We start from the raw sequence: 19,746 nt of genomic DNA, 5'->3' as shown, positions 1-19,746 counted from the left end.
CAATATGCGCATCGCATCCCTTTTTATGCTTTGTTTTCTTTTCTTCTAATGACTTCCTTTCTTCCCAAGACAGCCGTCTTGTAATTTGCGCAGGTTGCTGGGACGTTTTTTCTTCTTGCTTCTTTTGCTTTTCTTGCTTTTCTTGCGTTTTTGCTTTTTGCGTTTCGTTTCAATGGCATGCGTGGGTTTGGGAAGTGCGAATACTAAGGATACCATGAAACCATCTTCGGAATAACGGCGTTTTCTCTTGTCTTTTCATCTGTATTCTTGTCTCTTTTTTGGTCCTTTTGGTACAGGCGTGTTCTGAAGTTTTATTCACCGCGGGAAGCGGTTTTTGGTCATCACGGGAGGAATCATCGAAAAGCGAAACAAATCAATGGAAATTCTGGATATTTGGAAAACCTTTGCCTGTAGCTATGATTTATTCCGTAGAAAAGCTCGTTTCTCTGTTGCGACTAGGTGCACTCCAGGGCTACTACCTAGGTAGTAGTCAAAACAAGCTTTCGGCACTAGCCGCGATAAATACCGATACAAGTCCACTACTCGTACATGTAAACTAAGAGAGGAACCCCTCATGGGCTCTATAATGGAGGTACAAATACATTAATCATCACATTGATTCATGACAAAGGTTATATCCACTCTACTCGACAAGTCCAACAAAAAAGGAAATCCGCCCAATGCAACCGGGACATGCTTTGTATTCGTTATGGCGTTATGGGTATCAAGGGGGACTGGAAGATTGAGGTGATAGTATTGGTCAAATGAACTCCAGATCATCATCGTCGTCATCATCCAAGATTATCTGTCTCCTACTGGGCGTGGACTCAGCTGGCGCGCCCAGACTCTCCCGGCCAGCCTCCTTGATTCCCCTTGAAGTGATGAACCGCGTCTTCTTAATCCCGCTACCATGGGGCTTGTCATGGGCACGCTTCATTGGGCTTAAACGGACGTTCTTTGCTTTGCCGAAGGTAGCCATATCCATACCGGTTGTCGTGGGGCTCTTGAGCAAGGGGGTGCCTGGTGCTTTTTCTTTGTTCGGACTCTCGTTGCCGGTTCTTGTGCGAAGGTACTCGGCACCCACGCCACCGACACGGCCGGAAACTAGTTTTTGGGTGATGTCGCGCTCTCGTTGTTGTGTTGCAAGACGTCTGCGCATTCGTTCCTCCTTGTTCTCCATACCGCGGCCCAACATGCCTGAGCCGACGAAGCCATCGTTATGTGCATCAATCAGGCTTGCTGCTGACTCTCCCATGGGGTTGTAAGATGTATGACCTCCGCGGTTTCTGGAGGGCGCAACGTAGTAGAGCGATTGGGATCCCATGTCATACTGGGGACCGTCGTACTTCATGCCTTGCTTGTAAGAAGCCGGTCGCCTAGCTCCCCCATACAATCCAGTGCGCGAGCCGGATTTACCATCAGGACCAAGCATACCCGTGTCAGCATTAACCCCCGAGCGTTGGCCCTGAGTGCGCCGAATCTGGATATCAACGTGGAAGTCACAGAATTCGGTCTTTCGACCATCTATCCAGGATTGACAGGTCTTTCCATCTTTTCTTACAGCCTTGCAAAACCCGATATCCCGTGCCTTGCCAATTTCGAGGACTTTGTCATCTGATGAGGACAGGGACAGGCTGAATCTGTTTGTGTCCAGCTTGTGCTTTGGAGGAGGCATGATTGTTGGGTTCAGAATTGCGACGAGAGTCCCTTCCGAGATTTTGTAATAACGGGGGAAAGCAGTGTCAAAAAGGAAGAGGTCAATAGTCCATTTCAGATCGGTCAAGGTAATGGCCATATATCTGTTCGTGTTACTAAGTCCATCATCATAAGGGTCCAGTTCTTTAGTCGACGAGTTTCCTGGAGCTTTCTTGTCCCTGGGGTCAGACTTGGACGCAACGATGCCAAATACCACAAAGTCCCCTTCGATGTCCTCTGGGAGCTCGAATGCGGGCCCCTTGACGGTTTTGAGTAGATCGGGGATGCGCATAACCTTCTTATCTGCGAGTGTGCGGCCCAAGAAAGAATGCGGAAGAACTCGGCTTGATAGATGCAGTGCTGAGTAGGACTCGAATTTTGATGAATCCGGGGACTTCACCAAAGCATCATCTGTTTGGCCTAGTTTCTGGGATGAATTTGGCTCTTCTGCTGTATGAGTTCGTCTATGTAGATGATATGGTCTTTCGTTGTGACCACCGTCCTCAATTCGCCGAACACTCGGAGTTGTATTACTGCGTTGCAGACCGGATGGGCGGGCCTGTCCCATAGATCGAAGAATATCCTCACGCGTGAAGCTTTCCATAGGCCGCTCCCTTGATGAAGACGGCGGGGGGGAATGCTTTGTATCCAAAGCTGCAGCTTTGAAAGCCTCAATTTCCGATTTGTCGACTTGAAAAGCCGAACTGCGGTTAGCCTGGACCCTTTCTGCTCTCTCCAGTCGAGACTTCTCAGCCGCTCTGCCTTCCGCCATTCTCTCGCTAAAACTTTTTATTCGATTAAGCCCTCCCGTTGATGAGGGAGAAGTCTGGGGCCGCGAGCCAAATATGTCATTCGAGCGCGGTGTAGCACCGTTTCGAAATCCCATATGACTACTTGGTCGAGTGTCGGGTCTTGGAGGTCGTCTCAAGGATACATCACTGGCCTTCCAGCCCTTATCAATGCCCATGACATACCTCCGAGGTGATATTGGGTCGGAGGGAGGAAGTTCTCGTTTGGTAGGTGATGCCGGAACCTGGATTCCATCGCTGCTCGTTCTTTGCCTCACTCCGTTGGCGATTCTTGGTGTTGCACCGCGGTCTTCTGTTCGCAGAGCGCTAATTGCGGAATTTGGTCGCACATCTTCGTCGTCGAGATTCGAACTAGACCTTCCACGATTCTTTTGCTGGAGTTTCTTCAATTTCAGTCGCGCTTTGATCTCGGCTAGCTGAAGCTGCAGGGTTTCTTCGTCCTCCTCTTCCCCATCATCTTCGTCCACAATTTGACTCGCTTTTGATCGGAGATTAGGTGTAGTACTTGAACGCTTCAGTGGCGATGTCATATTCTCTCGGGTGCGTTGCATGTCTTGGTACTTTCGTCGTCCGGCTGGCGAACTCAAGAGGGCCGCGCGGGGCGATTGGGGCGGCCACACAGGTTCAACCACTTTAGCGGGGGAGAAATAGTTAGTCATCTGTCAGCCCAAGCGATTGAAGGAGCCTTACTGGCGATAAATGAGAAGTTTCAGACGTAATCAGAGAGCGAATAGATCATGGAGCGTCATCTGCGGCCCACACCTTCTGCCCTTGCGCGGAATGTAGATTGCAGGATGTAGAATTTAGAGAATGTAAAATAGTTAAAATGAGAATAGACAGAAGACAGGGATAGAAACAACAAGGGCTGAAACTTCGCTAATGCAAAGTGACGGATCGTGCACAGCGGAAGGCGCGTTGGGCGCGTCGCGGTTACCATTTTAGCCCCTTCCGTTTCCACTCTCTTCACCTTCACACCTTATAACACACACAATGAGGACTCGATCAGCCCCAGCAAAAGCAAAGTCTGAAGTGAAGTCTGAAGAACAGACTAAGACTAAAACACTTGTTGCAGCAGAGAAACCAAGCAAAACATTCATCCTCCCATCATCTACCAGCGACAATGCGCGACTCCTCTCCTTACCAGATCCCCAATCGGGAGAGCTAACGCGCTATTTCTTCTGCCCGGATCGCGGTATATACGAATTTACAGTTGTTGCACCGCCAGCGCATCTGGGGCGGAGTATCCTGTTCACTCCTCGCACACGCAAAACCCCAAGCTCGTCGGAAGAAGAGAAAAAGGATACCGAGCCCTCCGCACAGGGCTCAATCACGAAGAAAGCAGAGTTCCTGGTGGCGACCCCAATCGATGCGATGTTTTTCATGGTTCCATTGTTAGCACCTTCTCCGAATTCAGGCCGTTCTCTTTTCCAGCCGTTTGACGATATAATCGATTCCCAAGACGACATGCCCAAGCATCTGCGCCAGGTCCTTTATGATGATGAATTCCGGGGCTCCCTTTTAGAACGGGTGGAAGCAATTTGTGAAGTGGTCGAGGCTGGGGATGAGAAGATGTTCCGGTTCAACGAGACCAAGCTTGTTCAGGAGTTGGTCACAAAGGCGGAACGCATGGCGGATCATGGTCTTCCTGTGAGTCTGGAAGAACGTTTTGTTCGTGAGGCGCTAGCCACGCCATTGATGTCGGTCAAACGAGAAGATGTTGTGACTAGCCAAGAGCCATCAAACGAGAGCCAGGAATCGGCCTCGAAATCTGAGGAGAGGCAGGATTCACCCTCAACTGTGGATACAACTGCGACCCCGTCTATTGCGACTCCTGTAGGAGAGTCGACACCTGTGCCACAGCCACCGAGCGAAGAGTCAACAGTTCCGGATCGCATTACTCGGCTCCTCCGAATTTCCACTGCGCTGTCCTTCATGAAGGAGTCTTATCTGCCCACCACCATGGCCTCGAGAGTAGATGAGATTCTCGCTTCTGCAGAGAGCCCGATCGATTTTAAGCCGCTGAAAGACCGTCTCAAGGAGATTGCGGAGCTTCGTGCTCAAGCACTTGCATCACGGGACATGTCCAACTTCAGTCGGAAACGGGCCCTTAACGACGAGGAAGAGGATACACGGGAGGAGAAGAAACGCCGCAAGGATGAGGAAGAGAAAAAGTCCAAGGCTGCGGAATCCCAAGCAGTTAAGAAGCTAAAGAAGGTCAACACTAGCGGGATGCAGAAAATGAGCGCTTTCTTCGCCAAGGCTGCACCAAAGAAGACTTGAAGTTTTTTTTGCGGATACTGAACTATAACATAGCCGTATGTTATGCGGGTAATTTATTGCCTGGCTTCGGAGAGATCCAAGCAGAAAGTTCTATGCTTCAAGATTCTGTCTATATATCTAGAGGCCAGGGCCTCCCACCAAGACGGAGCCACCAAAGGCACTCCCAGTGCAAGTGAACTCGAGTTGAGAGACTCGCCTCGTTCCACAATCCCAACGAAGCTACGCGATTACTTGGAAGCGCCTAGATTCCTTGGAAGGCACATATCAACTGGCTATCTTGAAAGACGCCGGTGCCTAAGAGATATGGGTTATCTTCCTCCAAGCCGGCGCATCTTTGTGCATCTTCACTGTATACTATTTGTTGAATAATCCATGAAGGATGAATGTAATTTTGGATTTTGGATTTTCAATATAATAAAGAGCCCTATTCGAGTAGGTTTTACTTCATTTTACTATGCAATGTTCAAAGAGGGATCTGGTCAATAGCAGCTCCCGTAACCCTAAAAAAACGTTAGCCATCATCCATATACCAGCGATCCAAGGGGGAAGGGAACATACAAAAACGAACCGTTGGACGGCTTGCTAATAACCATAGCCTGCTCCAACTTCTCCTTACTAATATCCGGGAACTTCTTGAGATAATACTCATCCCTCAGCGCGGCAGTCACGGCCTCCACCTTACCCTGAGGCAACATGTGAACAGTGCAACCACCCCACCCAGCACCAGTCAAGCGACTACCCCAAGTACCCGCACGACGCGCAATAGCACAGATCTCATCGACCTCCGGCGCGCTACAGTCATACGCCGTAGCACACGATTCCTGCGACTCATTAAGCAACTGGCCGAGATAGTGAATGCGCTTCTCGTCCAGCTGCGTAGCCTTGCTGAGACAGGCCTTGAAATCGAGCACACGGCGCGCCTCCTTGAAGCAGTGCAGCGCGCGCTGTCGGAGCATGAATCGCTCTGCTTGAACGGGGAATGCGGAGAGGAAGGTCGACTCGAGATCGGCTACGCTGATGCTCAGTAGCTGTGCCATCTCCTCGCGTGTGTAGCCCTCTTCTTGTGTGAATAGGTCCATTGTTGCTTGGATCACTGAGTCGATTTGGTACTCTAGTGGGTCTTGGAGGCGGCCTTCTTTGGTCATTAGTTCGTTGTGGAAGTTGCGCAGACTGTAGCCGAGAGAGCTGTTGTCCTTGGGTAGTGTCACGCCGTTGTGCTTGGCGAGGATCACGGCGGCGAGGGTGCACTCTGCTACGCGCAGGTTGTAGTGGCGCGGAGCGGTGTCGGCTTTGTTAGAGGTAACGAAGCTCTGGGCCATCAGGAAGGTGATTTCGTCGGAGGATGTGGGAATGGGAACGTGGTGGGCTTTGAATTTAGGGAAGAATTGTGTGTAGAGTAGGTAGCCGCGCTTGGAGAAGATAGATGCTGCTTGATCCATGCTGTTGTTACGTAGTCAAGTTAGCATTTTGTTGGTTTTGTCTACTGAGATTGGGGTAGCTCACCCGCCGGAATAGACACCGACAGCCCGCTCCGAGACAACAGCCAGATCCAAGAGATCCTGCTTGGAGACGTCGTGGCCGTTGGCCTTCATAACGGCCAGGGCACTGGCGCACACAAATGCAGCACTACTAGAGATACCACCACCGGGTGGCACGTTACCGTCCACCAGGATCTGCATGCTGGCAGGAATGACTGAGCCATCGGGTCTCTCCTTGCGCAGGAACTTGATGGCGCCTGACAGGCCGGCGCGGAAGTAGTTCACCCACTCGTGCTTCTTGGGGTCGATCTCTACGTCCTTATCGTGAGGCACGCTGAACTCGCGTGTGGGGAACTTCTCCGGCGAGACGTTGGCGATCGTGATGGTAGTGCCCTCGGCGCTGGCGGGGACCACCTTGACAGCCATGATCACGTCGACGCTGACGGCGGTCGGCAGGACATCGTATAGTGAGTAGTCGATGTGCTCGCCGATGATGTTCACGCGGCCGGGACTGCGCGCCACGAAGTCTGGACGGTGATTATAGGTCTTGTTGAACTGGGTGATCAGGTTGGTCCATCGCTGCTGATGCTCCGGTGCAACGGAGTTCAACGAGGCGTCATCTGTTGCGTAGACTTCCGCGATGGATTCTGTTTGCGGCACGAGCTCTTGTTGGGGTGACATGGCGGGGTAGGAGGGGGTTGAAGGAGGGGAAGTGAGGAATTGAGAATGGGAAAAAGAGAAAAAGAGGAAAGGAAAAGGAGTAAATACTAGTTCGAGTAATGTGGTAAATGTGTACGGAGTAATTTCTCATGTCCCCATATGCCCCGATTCCCCGGGTAAATGGGCACGTGGAGCTATTACCAGGGCCGTTTTTGCCGTTTTGGGGAATTTCGGTGACTGGGTGCAGCTTTGCGGGGAGGAACTTCTCTCCAGAGTCTCCATTCATAAATATCTCCACGCTTGCTGATTGGTTGATTTGCTTTTACTCCCGCGGGGGTTTTCTACCGGATTTGGCTATGACGGCATGCCCTACTATAAACATTCGCAAACATCGTACCCTTTCCGGCATAAAATCTCTGAATTCTTATTGTCCCAAGACCTACAATCATCCATTTATACCTAAAGATGTCCCTACCTTCTAGAATAGATGTACGTATGCACTATATGTGTGTGTGGGATCATGAGAAGTGTATCGGATGAAGGGATGCCGAGAGTGGGCCTCAAAGAATCGGGATTTTGCCATGTACGGCCCGATATGGACCGGCAAAATATGGGAGATGCACGTACATAGCCGAGTCGAGAGAGAGAATGTACTCCGTACTGTACGGCTTCTTTCAATATGTAGCTGCGGAGCATAGAATCGTCAAATTTCACTGGTGTTTTTATAGTCCTAAGCCCAGTTCGAGACCACGCTTTCATAACTATACTGGAGAACTCCGTAATAGCCCCTGGGTTGACCTGGGAAGGAGACTAGTGTACCACACAAAGTCAGCGGATCCCGCCTTCTACTTTGCCCCTGAAACATCCAAATGTCGCGATGAGGCAGTTGTGGTACATGCTCAGCATGTGGTTAAATGACAGATTGGACTTTGGAATAAGCCTTTCCAATTATAGACTCTTGAAATACGTACTTGTACCAATGAGGATCCCCAATGACGCCCAAGGAATTCTTATAGTACTTGGTGATTGACTAGATATTTATATCTTGGTCCCCCTCGGTTCAATGATCTCAAGATTTGACCTGTATATAAAAATCCCTGATCTTGAAATCCCTCAAGGACAGAAAGTGATATGGATTCCATAGTTTTGTGCGGGGTGGATGGGGCCAGGTTGATGTCGAACAACCTTGGGAAACGTATTGGTCCATTTTCAAGGAACATATGAGATCAAAATCTGGCTTAAAGAGGTTATTCCTTGCTTATGCCCACAAACAGGCACAATCATATAGCCCTAGTGATCCAATCTAATCTAGTGGACAATCAAAGCTTGAAGTGGGACTGTCAAGTATGGGTCAAACACAATATAGTCATACATAACCTCAATTTTCTTAACCCTAAGATCTGCTAACTGGTTCATGCATTTGTATCCTTCCGTCGAAATCTATCTATGTTCAAACAAGGAGCTTATAACTCGTCATTTTTCAATTAAAGCTCGTAATTATGATTATTGCTAGTCCCAAAAGTAGAAAGAGGCTCTTCTCAAAGCCCCTAGAACAAGTTGTAAAATCATTTGGTTCTTTCAAGACGCCCATATTCCCCTAGTCGTTAACTACGGGTTGACACATGCGAAACCAAAACTTGAGGTTGGGGACTCCCGGTTTCCTCAGCATAAATGTATAATATCCCGAATCTTATAAGATGAAGCCGGTATCAAGCAGTGTGAGAGTTGGCCATTCGGCTGTTTATGTCCTCTTTCGCAAGTTTTGCGGGTGATGGAGTCTCAATCTCTCTCCTCCGCAATGAGAGATGTCGCTGAAGCCGAGATCACCGGCAGCGATGACAGGAAAATTTGGTCTTTTGCTCGTGCCGCGCATTGACATAAAAAAAACTGCCAAAATTGTTGTGGATATGAGTGATATTTCTAGTATGAAAGAGATCAACGAGCCCAGGATGGTGACATTCTTATACCTGTTTCGAAAACTTAATCGAAGAACAGCCCCAGATGTGAGTGAGCTGTCTGCACAAAATCCCTCGGAATATCCGAATATATGTGTGTTGCACATAAAGCCTCATACACATAGATGTTTGGCGGAAATAGTGTATGGCTGTGCCAATAGTATCCATACATGCGGGGGTGACTAGGCTGCATTGGCCCTAACCGATACGATATAGACCTCGAGTCCCAACTTCCAATGTTGGTTAGCACAGATCGACAGGGATGTGGGGATAAGATAGGGTTAATACTCCCGGTTTTCCCATATCGGACGGGTACAATATATTACGCTTTTTAGCTTACTCTGTTCACTTACGGTACAACTATCCGTCTGCCGTAGGTGTGACAGGTAATTTTCAGTGTTCACTACCTAGGTACCATCACAGCATCACCTTCCCTTTTTGTGATTTATACTTCTTCTTTCCACGAATCTATAACCCTTTAAGTGTGAGGCATTTTTGCTATTCGTTTGGATCACTGAGCTCCTGAGATTTGCCGCCCGCTCCCATCTTCGCTTTTTGTCCTTGGCCTTTCTCCAAGGCCCTGGTACCAAATCAGGCTTACGAATTCGTCCGACTGACCATTCATCGGTTATTCCGTCATCTTTACAGCTAGTTTTCTTAGCGATCTATAAGATAAACCTGGAAAGGTGAAACCTAAATGTCCCGCAATATTATATATAGTTCTTAACCTACGCTAAGAAGAGAGTCAAAGTTCCGAGAATTTATTTTTTGGTAAATTTGTGGGATTCATCTTAACACATTCTCTGGGAATCAAGATATCATGCAAAATGTCCCATACCAATCAAAATGAACAAGATCATCATTCGGAGGGTCTGCCTCCATCTGTTGGACGGTACAAGTATGAAGACAAAGATCAATTTGTTCAAATACTTACCCGCGAACGTGAACGCCTGTTCGATTCAATGCGCTATTCTCGTGAAATTTCCGACATTGATACTGGATCTGGCAGGAGCGAACAAGAGCCAACTACTGAGATCACAGAATACATCATCTTCTCCATTGATCCCATTACCTTCAACCAGGATTTCCTCAGCTTGGATACTATCCCGATTCCTTCAATCCGAACATCTTTCAACCCGAATACCCAAACACTCACTGTCAAGATGATTACTCGCGAGCATACCGTAATTGCCTTCGCGGTGCACAAAGCCATCGATAAGGCCCTGGCACGAATGGGACTTGACGAAGCTATAACCCAATACTCAGGAGTCGATATCAATGTGAATAGCCACCGAAAACAGCCAGATATGGGCTGGGGGCCATGGCGACCTCCTCGCAGCTGTCCAGAGCGGCCCTCGGTTGTGTTGGAAGTTGCGGTATCCGAAACGAGAAAGAAACTTCGACAAGATGTTGACCTTTGGCTTGACCCAGTGCGAGGGAATGCAAATGTGGTGATTGCAATCAAAGCCAGTCGCCGGCGAGCACTACTCACTATTGACTTATGGATATGGGATACCGTTAACGGCAAATCTTTCAATTCCCAACACATTGAGGTCTCTGAAAACGAAAATGACGAAGTAAAACTTTCTGGAGGTCCCCTCGTCATCCCTTTTCGTCTCTTTTTCCTAAGAGATCCCCAAACACCACGAGAAACTGACGTGATCATTGACAATGAATGGCTACAGAAGATTGCCGTGCGGGGGTGGGACATGCAATTTTCGAACAGCCGTTGAAGAGTCGGTGGTGTGGCCTGGTCTCTACATTCTTATCTTTTGTTCTTGTCTTACGTTCTAGTTCTATTTTTTTCTCGACTATCAGCTATAGGGAAGCTCGAGATTGGAGGTGAAGCGCCCCCTTAGCCCGTCATGCGGCCGACTGTTTTGCCGTCTTAGCATTCACTAATTTACTTATAGGGCTGCCTCGCCGCCCATGCCTTACCGCTTTTGATTTGGGACCGACTCAGTGCGATTCAAACTGCCTACCAATTATGCACGCAGGAGCAAAGGGCTGCCTTGAGTTGAAACCCAAGGCAATGAGAGAAGAATTGGTTATACATGAAAAAACCTATAAATAAAGGCTGCTCTCCCAAGCGTCTGTCTTCTTTTAAAAGTATCAACAACATCAGATTTTAAAGATCTCGCCCAAAACATAGTTGGTAATATGGCACTAGTCCTAATTAGATCTATAAAACCGCCTATACGAAATCACCATGATCATCTCCCGCAAAACCACGCACAACCGTGGTCTTTCCGCTGTCCCCTGGATTACACCATATCGATCTATATAAAGAGGTATTTATTCTGTCTCTTCCCTCATCTAATATATCAACTATTCTTTTGTCCTGTGAGTATTACGGAATCTTCTATAGTTTATACTACTATCTCAAATCTTTGGCTGGATTATTTGCTAGAGATCCATTCAAATTCCGTCTTTCCTTTATCTTTGGAAGGACAAGTTGGTATACATATCCATGGATATAATGAGATCCATTGGACCCAGGAAAAAGACCAGGAGGTTAGCTGAGCAAAGGACCTCAAAGGCTCTGGTCTTCGCAGATCATAAAGTAAGGGATTAATAACACCATATCAACAAAAGGTACACAACATCCCGAGGTCCTTGCAATCTCGTACAACATACAGAAGCTTGGACCCATATGTCGGGGCCGATCTAGACCCACTTGGCCGAAAATGTCGGGGAACTAACATCAGAACTCCGGTGAGTGTTGTGTAGTTGGGTATATGTTTTGAATTACGTCTTTGAATTCCAAGATAGTCGGCAAACGTGATATGTCTAGATAAATAGAATCATGAGGAGGTAGCAGTAAATAGTATACCTCGCAAATATCAGTGTTACCGAGGACGCCCGTGGACGAAAACGCTAAATCAGGTGACTAGCAACGGCCGAGGTCGGAGGGCGCAGAGGGGCGCCGAGCCAATCAAAAGTCCCGAATTTCTTGACTCAGAGCGGTCGGACATTTTGGGTTTAAGGCGTTTTTTCGGAATCCCCAGAGAAGAGTCACAGGAATCTTCAGCGGTCAATTGGCACACTTTTTCCTTAAATTACTCTCCTCTCATATTTTTTTGGCTTGGCCTCATTCACAATGATGCCTTTAAGACCCTCAAAAAGCGCCCTGCGCGCATTCCACCTTAAGCAGCTTGCTGGCCGTCGACCTTTTTCGACCTCGTTTGTGACTTCGGCCGCTTCGCCCCACTGCTCCTCTGTCCAGAAGCGTAATCAAAGCACAGCTACAGTTTCAAATCCGTTAGTTTTTCTTCCCTATGATCACAATGCAATTGCAGTCTGGTTCTAATTTGTTTAATCGTCAGGGAATCCAGACCCGTGCCTAGTCCGGCATTCAACCAGGAGCCCCATCGCAATGAGATCTCTCCCTTGCAACACCGCCAGCTCCCCGAGCTCGACGACTCGTATGTTATCCTGATAATGGCTTGGACACACTGAAACTGACTAGCTGGTATAAAGAATGGTTGGAATGAGTGGTGGAGAGATCTTCCATGAGATGATGCTTCGCCAGGGTGTTAAGCACATCTGTGAGTATTTTATGCTCAATATTGCACAATTGGCCAATTCTAATACTTGAAATGCAGTCGGTTACCCTGGTGGTGCCATTCTCCCCGTTTTCGATGCTATTTACAACTCCAAGCACTTCGAATTCCTTCTCCCCAAGCATGAACAGGGTGCTGGTCACATGGCGGAGGGTTATGCCCGTGCTTCTGGCAAGCCCGGTGTCGTTCTCGTTACTTCTGGCCCTGGTGCTACCAACGTTATCACTCCTATGCAAGATGCTATGTCCGATGGTACCCCGATGGTTGTTTTCTGTGGTCAGGTCCCTACTAGCGCAATTGGAACCGATTCCTTCCAGGAAGCCGATGTTATTGGCATCTCCCGTGCTTGCACCAAGTGGAACGTGATGGTCAAGTCCGTTGGTGAGCTGCCTCGCCGCATTCAGGAAGCTTTCGAGATCGCCACGAGTGGCCGTCCGGGTCCCGTCCTGGTTGACCTGCCCAAGGATGTCACTGCTGGCATTCTCCGCAACCCCATTCCCATGCACAGCACCATCCCTTCGCTCCCTAGCGCAGCTACCGTCGTAGCCCGCGAAATGAGCCAGAAGAAGCTCGAGAGCACTATCAGCCGTGTTGCTAACCTCGTTAACGTTGCCAAGAAGCCCATCCTCTACGTCGGACAGGGTCTCCTTGCTCGCCCCGATGGTCCCGAGATTCTGAAGGAGTTTGCCGATAAGGCATGCATCCCAGTCACCACCACCCTGCAGGGTCTTGGTGGATTCGATGAGTTGGATCCTAAGGCTCTCCACATGCTGGGTATGCACGGATCCGCTTACGCCAACATGGCCATGCAAGAGGCCGATCTGATCATTGCTGTTGGTGCCCGTTTCGATGACCGTGTCACTCTCAGCATCCCCAAGTTCGCTCCTCAAGCCAAGCTTGCTGCTACTGAAGGCCGCGGTGGTATCGTACACTTCGAGATCATGCCCAAGAACATCAACAAGGTTGTCCAGGCCAACGAAGCCGTGGAGGGCGACTGTGCCGACAATCTCCGTCTTCTTTTGCCCCATGTCAAGGCTGTTCCTGAGCGTCCTGAGTGGTTCGAGCAGATTAATGACTGGAAGCAGCGCTTCCCCCTGTCGCTCTACGACCGCCAGACCGCGGACGGCCCTATCAAGCCCCAGGCTGTTATCGAGAAGCTTAGCGATCTTTGCGCCAACCGCAAGGAGAAGACCATCATTACCACTGGTGTCGGACAGCACCAGATGTGGACTGCTCAGCACTTCCGCTGGCGTCACCCTCGTACCATGATCACCTCCGGTGGTCTCGGTACTATGGGCTTCGGTCTCCCCGCTGCTCTTGGAGCCAAGGTGGCCCGTCCGGACTGCCTCGTCATCGACATCGATGGTGACGCTTCTTTCAACATGACTCTCACTGAGCTTTCCACTGCTGCTCAGTTCAACATTGGTGTCAAGGTCCTCCTGATTAACAACGAGGAGCAGGGCATGGTCACCCAATGGTAAGCTCTTGTCTTTGGTCTTCCTAGTATATTTGACTTACTTTTTCTGTTCCAGGCAAAATCTGTTCTATGAGGATCGGTACTCCCACACTCACCAGCAGAACCCTGACTTCGTTCCCCTTGCCAAGGCTATGCGTGTCGCCGCCGACCGCTGCTTCAAGCCTTCCGAACTTGAGGAGAAGCTGCAGTGGCTGATTGACCACGATGGTCCCGCCCTCCTCGAGGTCATCACTGACCGCAAGGTGCCAGTTCTTCCCATGGTGCCTTCTGGCCGCGGTCTGCATGAGTTCCTGGTCTATGATGAAGGTATGCAACCCCCTAGCTAGTTGTTGACTTGAACCCCCACTAACTCATTCATTATAGCCAAGGACCTGGAGCGCAAGGAGCTGATGCGCGAGCGTAATGTGGACTTCAGTGTCCGGACAGAGTAGGTGACTAGCCAATGTCACCTCCACAATCATATTTCTGTACTTTGATATCCATGGCGTTTCTTGGCTGGTTCACCAAAAGCGATTGGGGCAATATCTGTCCAAAGATAAACAACAAATTCGTTAACCAGTTTGCTCTTGGAGGTCATCTTCGGCAGAGAAGTTTGGTGCTCGCATGGGTTGTATACGCCTGTTGGAGTTTGCCATTCGCTATATCCTTGAAATAAGCATGGCCAATTGCATGAAACTCGTGCTTCACCATAGCCTTTGATTGATGTTGGCCTTTTCTCTTGCCGGGTTGTTCCTCTTGTATATAATCATTGACATCTCGGGTCCCTCGATGGGACTTGGGAAATTGATACGTTCGGGTTCCATTAAATAGGAGCAGTTAGTCATTGAAAACAATTTTATCTCTTGTTCTACTAAGTCATACGCACTTCCATATATGTTTACCATCCTAGATGGCTGTCTAATTGGCTAACAGTGTTCGTAGCTCCCTAGAAGATTGGCCCATCCACTCCAGGGCTGACTTGCGTTCTTTCATATCCCTAAAGAGGCAAGTAGAGAGTCGAGGGCTAGCCACTTGGATGGAAAGCAAATTAAACTGGGTCATTTCTTGATATTACTTTGCCCTATAGTTCAACCTTGGAATAGAGCAAGTATGCCGATTACATTGTTTAAAGGGCAGCAAAAAAGGCCTGCATGTTTATAGCTAGCCCTGGAGCCAGAGTAGAATTATGTAAATTGGCGACTACCTACATACCTACCTACCCAGGTATCCATCCATGAACTACTCACGCACCTGACAATTTGATTATCTCTTTCTTTCCTTGCCCCTTCACACTCTTTGCTTCCAACCATCTTCTTCCATACCCTCTATGTTGCTACAGCAAACATCCATCAAAGAGCAGCATATTGCATTGCTTTCAACTCCTTGGCCTTCACGGACCATATGTGCTCTTGACATCACCACAGTTCAAGATCTTCCTCTTCAGCATCCTTGCTTCCACACAGCATCTGACCAGAAAGTGACACGACACCATGGACACCCAAAAGTTTGTATTAGATCTTTTTTGCTTTTTCAAGATATGGCAACCGATCTGAGAGATATCTGAAGAGCTCTAGAGAATATTCTAAGAAATTTGTGGAAGACGCTAACCCATTTCACCTGTAAAAGGTGTCGTGACTTCCTCAGAAGTAATTGCACATGGAAAAACTGCAAATATACCCATGTGAGCAATGGCCAAAACATCGGACCGAGATCCCCAGGCCGGATCCAACGCCCTGAGCCTTCTCCCCGACCAGCTCATACCTTGCCAAATGCAGAAAAGGAGTTTCGAGCGTGGCGATGTACAATTCCTTTGCGCACGGCAGCCATCCGTCCCTCCTCTGGGAGGAAAACGACCATCTTCCAGAAAGCGAGACAATTGATTGAATACGACGCCAGTACACGGCAAGAAGTGATCCGCACACTGGCAAGTGAGGATGGTTTGCGTTTGGTCTTGGACATTGTCCAGGAGAATTTCGAGGACATGAACCCGCAAACGAGAGACCTAATCTTCAAGACACAAGTGTTGCCATTTCTACAAATAGTCACAAGCCCCGAGGTCATATCCTCGTTAGTACTAGAGCAGGCGGTTGGCACTATCTACAATGTCTTGTTTGGAATCGACGGGTCTAGAGCAGCACGGTGGCTCAATTTTATCTGCGGCGTTCTCGAAGTAGACACTACCAACGAAGGCAGTGCTATGTTACTGGAGGCATCTCTACACACGTTTTCCCGCATCGCGGACCTGAATTCTACGGCTCCTATCCAGGACAATCTGCATGCCGTGGCACAGAGATTTGAAACTGTCTTCGCCTCAATGAGCAACAAGACAGGCATGGGCAGTAGACTTCATCAATCTCGGTTGCACCTTGATCGTATTCATCAGCGCCTGGAGACTGGGAAATTGTTTCCAATGGGTACGCCGGAGAAGAAAGTCAAGAATGAAAGCAAAGTCGCTTTCATTGCCAACCGTGAGACTCCCGGGGGCAGACACAACAACGACTTTGACGACATTTGCCAGATTAAGATTATGCCTAGTTTTGAGGAAATCTGCAGCCTGCGAGCCGAGTACTTGCCTGTCAATAACCCACTTCAGTGGCATATCGATGGTATGGACGGATTGCTAGATCGAAACTTTCGGTTGCTGCGAGAAGACACTGTCGGCCAACTTCGAGATGCCATTCACCATGAACTGAGTCCGCATGCCCAGCAATCACAGTTGCGCAAGCTCGTATATCCCAAGTCAATCGTGGTCAATCTCGAATTCAACTGGCTTTCCGGTCTTTACTTCGAAGTCGACTTCCCTCAGCCTGCTCCAGTCAAAAACTACACACCAGTGGCCCGAGAGATGTGGTGGCAGAGCTCAAAACGTCTACAGCCCGGTGCGCTTGTGTGCCTAATCATCCAAAAGGATGTGGTTTTGTTCTGCACCGTGACACACCGTGACATGTCACCCAGGCGTAAAAAGGAGAATGTCCTTCCACAGGATCCCGTCCCGCCACAGAATAGGGCGGAGCCTAGAACACTGTGGAAGAGCTCCACGAGAGGCTCGGTTGTATTGACGTTGGTTGATTCTCGATACACAAACACTCAAGTCGTTCTAGATCTTTTCAGTCCCAAAAGGCCCACCATGTCTCTGGTGGAGTTTCCAGGAGTCATTCTTCCGGCCTTTGAACCGGCGCTCCAGGCACTTCAATCGATGAAGGTGGCACAGAACCTGCCTTTTTCAGAGCTTTTTGTCCCATGGGCCTTCGACAATTTTGACCTAGCTGATATGGCTCCTCCATTGTATGCTACACAGCCTGGCTTTGCATTCGATCTCCGCTGCATCATGAAAGATGACACTAGTTTCTACGTCCGCGTTGATCAACCATCTAACGTAAAATACGTACAGGATCATTCAATCCTGGATGGTGCACAGGCTCATGCGTTGATTAGTTGTTTGAAACGGAAGCTCGGTTTGATCCAAGGACCACCTGGTACCGGCAAGAGCTACACTGGTGTGGCTCTTGTTAAAGTCTTATTGGCAAACAAATATGCGGTGAAAACAAGACTGGGACCCATACTATGTGTCACATATACCAATCATGCGCTTGATCAGCTTCTTGAGGCTTTACTGGACAACAATGTGACATCGCAAATCGTTCGTATTGGATCCCAGTCAAAGTCGGAGAGGTTGGAAAAGTTCAACCTTCAGACTGTTGCCAAGGATACAGCAAGAACAAAGATGGAGAAAAAAGAAAGATGGAGCACCGCCGAGAGACTCTCATTGTGTGAGGATGACTTCCGAGCCCTTGACCTGAAAAAGGAAGTCCCCATTACTCGTCTCAAGACCTATATCCAACAGACATATCCTCACCACCACGATCAGCTATTTTCGCTGGTTCAAACAGGCGGTTTCTATGGAGTAAAAACTGAAAGCCCTCAGGCCACGATCACCTCCTGGCTTGACTCAGCAGCTAAAGACAGTGCTCATCCACGGCCTGTGGACCAACTTAAGAACATCAATGTTTGGGAAATGTCCCAAAAAGAACGACAGAATCTTTACAACCGGTGGTGTCGTGATTATCGGGCAGACGCGGACGAAAAGGTCAGGCACATCGTTTCATCGCACAAGGCTGCCAAACAGGGGTACGACAGCGTCCAGGATGAGATGCACCTTCGCTGCCTGGCTGAAGCAGATGTCATTGGCGCCACTACAGCTGGACTTGCTCGCAGACTGGATGTGTTCCGAAGACTTCCATGCAAATTCATGCTGTGCGAAGAGGCTGGTGAAGTTCTGGAATCACATATACTTACGGCGTTTCTACCTTCTGTTGAACACGCAATTCTCATCGGCGATCAGCAACAGCTTCGCCCTCAAGTTCAAAATTACGATCTTTCTAGCGAGAATCCTCGGGGTGGTGCGCAATACTCACTCGATATCTCCTTGTTTGAAAGACTGGTGAGCTCAAACAAAAGCCCCATGGGCTGTGGAGCTCCTTTCAGCACACTGGAAACACAGCGGCGAATGCACCCATCTATTGCTCGGTTGATCCGTGAGACCCAGTATACAAAGTTGAAGGATGATCCATCTGTTTCAGGGTACCCGGAAATTATGGGGATGCGGAAACGATTGTTCTGGTTGGATCACCGACAGCGAGAGGGAGGACCTGATCCTGACGCCATGTCGACATCTCACTGGAATAGCCATGAAATCGATATGACCGTTGCGCTGGTCAACCATCTTATTCAACAAGGTGAATACAAGCACGGAGACATTGCGGTGTTGACTCCGTATCTGGGCCAGCTTCACCGGCTACGAAAAAGGCTCGATGAACTCTTTGCCATTGTAGTAGGTGGCCGTGACCGGGAGGATCTCAAGCAGGCGGCTTATGGGGATTATCAAGACAAGGACAGCCCCATGGTCAAAGCAGCCTTGTCACGAACTCTTCGTGTGGCCACTGTGGATAATTTCCAAGGCGAAGAGGCTAAGGTTGTTGTCATATCTCTGGTCCGAAGCAACACACAGAACAAATGTGGCTTCTTACGCACTCCCAATCGGATCAATGTTCTGTTGTCGCGGGCACAACACGGCATGTACATCATCGGCAATTCGGAGACCTCGATCCATGTTCCCATGTGGGCTCAAGTGGTAGAGATTTTGAAGCAGGGCCAGAATATCGGAACGTCCCTGGAACTTCAATGCCCTCGCCATCCAGATACACCTATTGCGGTCTCGACGCCAGAAGATTTCCCAAAGTTCTCTCCCGAAGGAGGTTGCAACCTGCGGTGTGTCAACCGGCTGAGTTGTGGACATGCCTGTGCTCAGAAATGCCATTCGGATCTTCTCCACAACACTGTCTTTTGCCTGGAGCCTTGCCCTCGACCGTTTAGTGGCTGTAACCATCCATGCCCTAAGCGATGCGGAGACACTTGTCCGGAAAAGTGCATGGTAAACGTACATCAAAAGCACAGAGCCCTCCCTTGCGGTCATTTAAAGCCAAATCTTCCTTGTTGGCAGGCACAACATATCTCGAAAGTTTGCTGTCAGGTGCGTGTGGAAAAGACAGTCCGGGGCTGCAATCATACAGTCTCACTGCCATGCCACATCGATGTGGAATCGAAAGACTATCGCTGCATAGCACAATGTCGCATCCCCCTGCCTTGTGGACACCTGTGCAAGAGGCTGTGCTACTGCTGCTTCACTATAAGTGAAAGCGCCATAGTCAACCATGGAAATTGCGAGCAACCTTGTGACCGGGATCACTCTGCGTGCGCTCATACCTGCAACGTTCCCTGCCATGGTGAGAAGCCATGCCCTCCATGCAAAGCTCCTTGTGAAGTGCGTTGTGGCCATTCCAAGTGCCCGCG

General features: G+C 49.0%; 6 protein-coding genes across 6 annotated transcripts; 4 read left to right on the top strand and 2 right to left on the bottom strand.

The window, feature by feature from the left end:
- Window positions 1-760: 760 nt before the first annotated feature.
- PGRI_028110 (Mcm10/DnaG-type zinc finger protein) lies at window positions 761-3,163 on the bottom strand (the record flags this gene model as incomplete). The annotated part of the gene is made up of 1 exon (XM_040790524.1): window positions 761-3,163. The coding sequence occupies one exon, from the start codon at window positions 3,161-3,163 to the stop codon at window positions 761-763; it is 2,403 nt and encodes an 800-aa protein (XP_040647477.1).
- Window positions 3,164-3,494: 331 nt separating this feature from the next.
- PGRI_028100 (uncharacterized protein) lies at window positions 3,495-4,784 on the top strand (the record flags this gene model as incomplete). Its single annotated transcript, XM_040790523.1, has 1 exon — window positions 3,495-4,784. The coding sequence occupies one exon, from the start codon at window positions 3,495-3,497 to the stop codon at window positions 4,782-4,784; it is 1,290 nt and encodes a 429-aa protein (XP_040647476.1).
- Window positions 4,785-5,247: 463 nt separating this feature from the next.
- Window positions 5,248-6,943, bottom strand: PGRI_028090 (uncharacterized protein; the record flags this gene model as incomplete). The annotated part of the gene is made up of 3 exons (XM_040790522.1): window positions 5,248-5,284; window positions 5,343-6,224; window positions 6,288-6,943. 3 exons carry the CDS (start codon window positions 6,941-6,943, stop codon window positions 5,248-5,250), a joined length of 1,575 nt encoding a protein of 524 aa, XP_040647475.1.
- A 2,761-nt stretch (window positions 6,944-9,704) lies between these two features.
- On the top strand, window positions 9,705-10,610 carry PGRI_028080 (uncharacterized protein; the record flags this gene model as incomplete). Its single annotated transcript, XM_040790521.1, has 1 exon — window positions 9,705-10,610. One exon carries the CDS (start codon window positions 9,705-9,707, stop codon window positions 10,608-10,610), a length of 906 nt encoding a protein of 301 aa, XP_040647474.1.
- Window positions 10,611-11,977: 1,367 nt separating this feature from the next.
- PGRI_028070 (acetolactate synthase catalytic subunit) lies at window positions 11,978-14,348 on the top strand (the record flags this gene model as incomplete). The annotated part of the gene is made up of 6 exons (XM_040790520.1): window positions 11,978-12,138; window positions 12,204-12,302; window positions 12,358-12,425; window positions 12,483-13,917; window positions 13,973-14,223; window positions 14,281-14,348. The coding sequence occupies 6 exons, from the start codon at window positions 11,978-11,980 to the stop codon at window positions 14,346-14,348; spliced, it is 2,082 nt and encodes a 693-aa protein (XP_040647473.1).
- A 1,317-nt stretch (window positions 14,349-15,665) lies between these two features.
- PGRI_028060 (uncharacterized protein) lies at window positions 15,666-19,331 on the top strand (the record flags this gene model as incomplete). Its single annotated transcript, XM_040790519.1, has 3 exons — window positions 15,666-15,695; window positions 15,761-19,164; window positions 19,205-19,331. 3 exons carry the CDS (start codon window positions 15,666-15,668, stop codon window positions 19,329-19,331), a joined length of 3,561 nt encoding a protein of 1,186 aa, XP_040647472.1.
- Between the last annotated feature and the right edge of the window lie 415 nt (window positions 19,332-19,746).

Source organism: Penicillium griseofulvum (assembly GCF_001561935.1).
Source record: "Penicillium griseofulvum strain PG3 chromosome Unknown contig_80, whole genome shotgun sequence".
NCBI classification, from domain to species: Eukaryota; Fungi; Ascomycota; class Eurotiomycetes; order Eurotiales; family Aspergillaceae; genus Penicillium; species Penicillium griseofulvum.
This window is presented reverse-complemented; position numbering and strand designations above follow the sequence as displayed.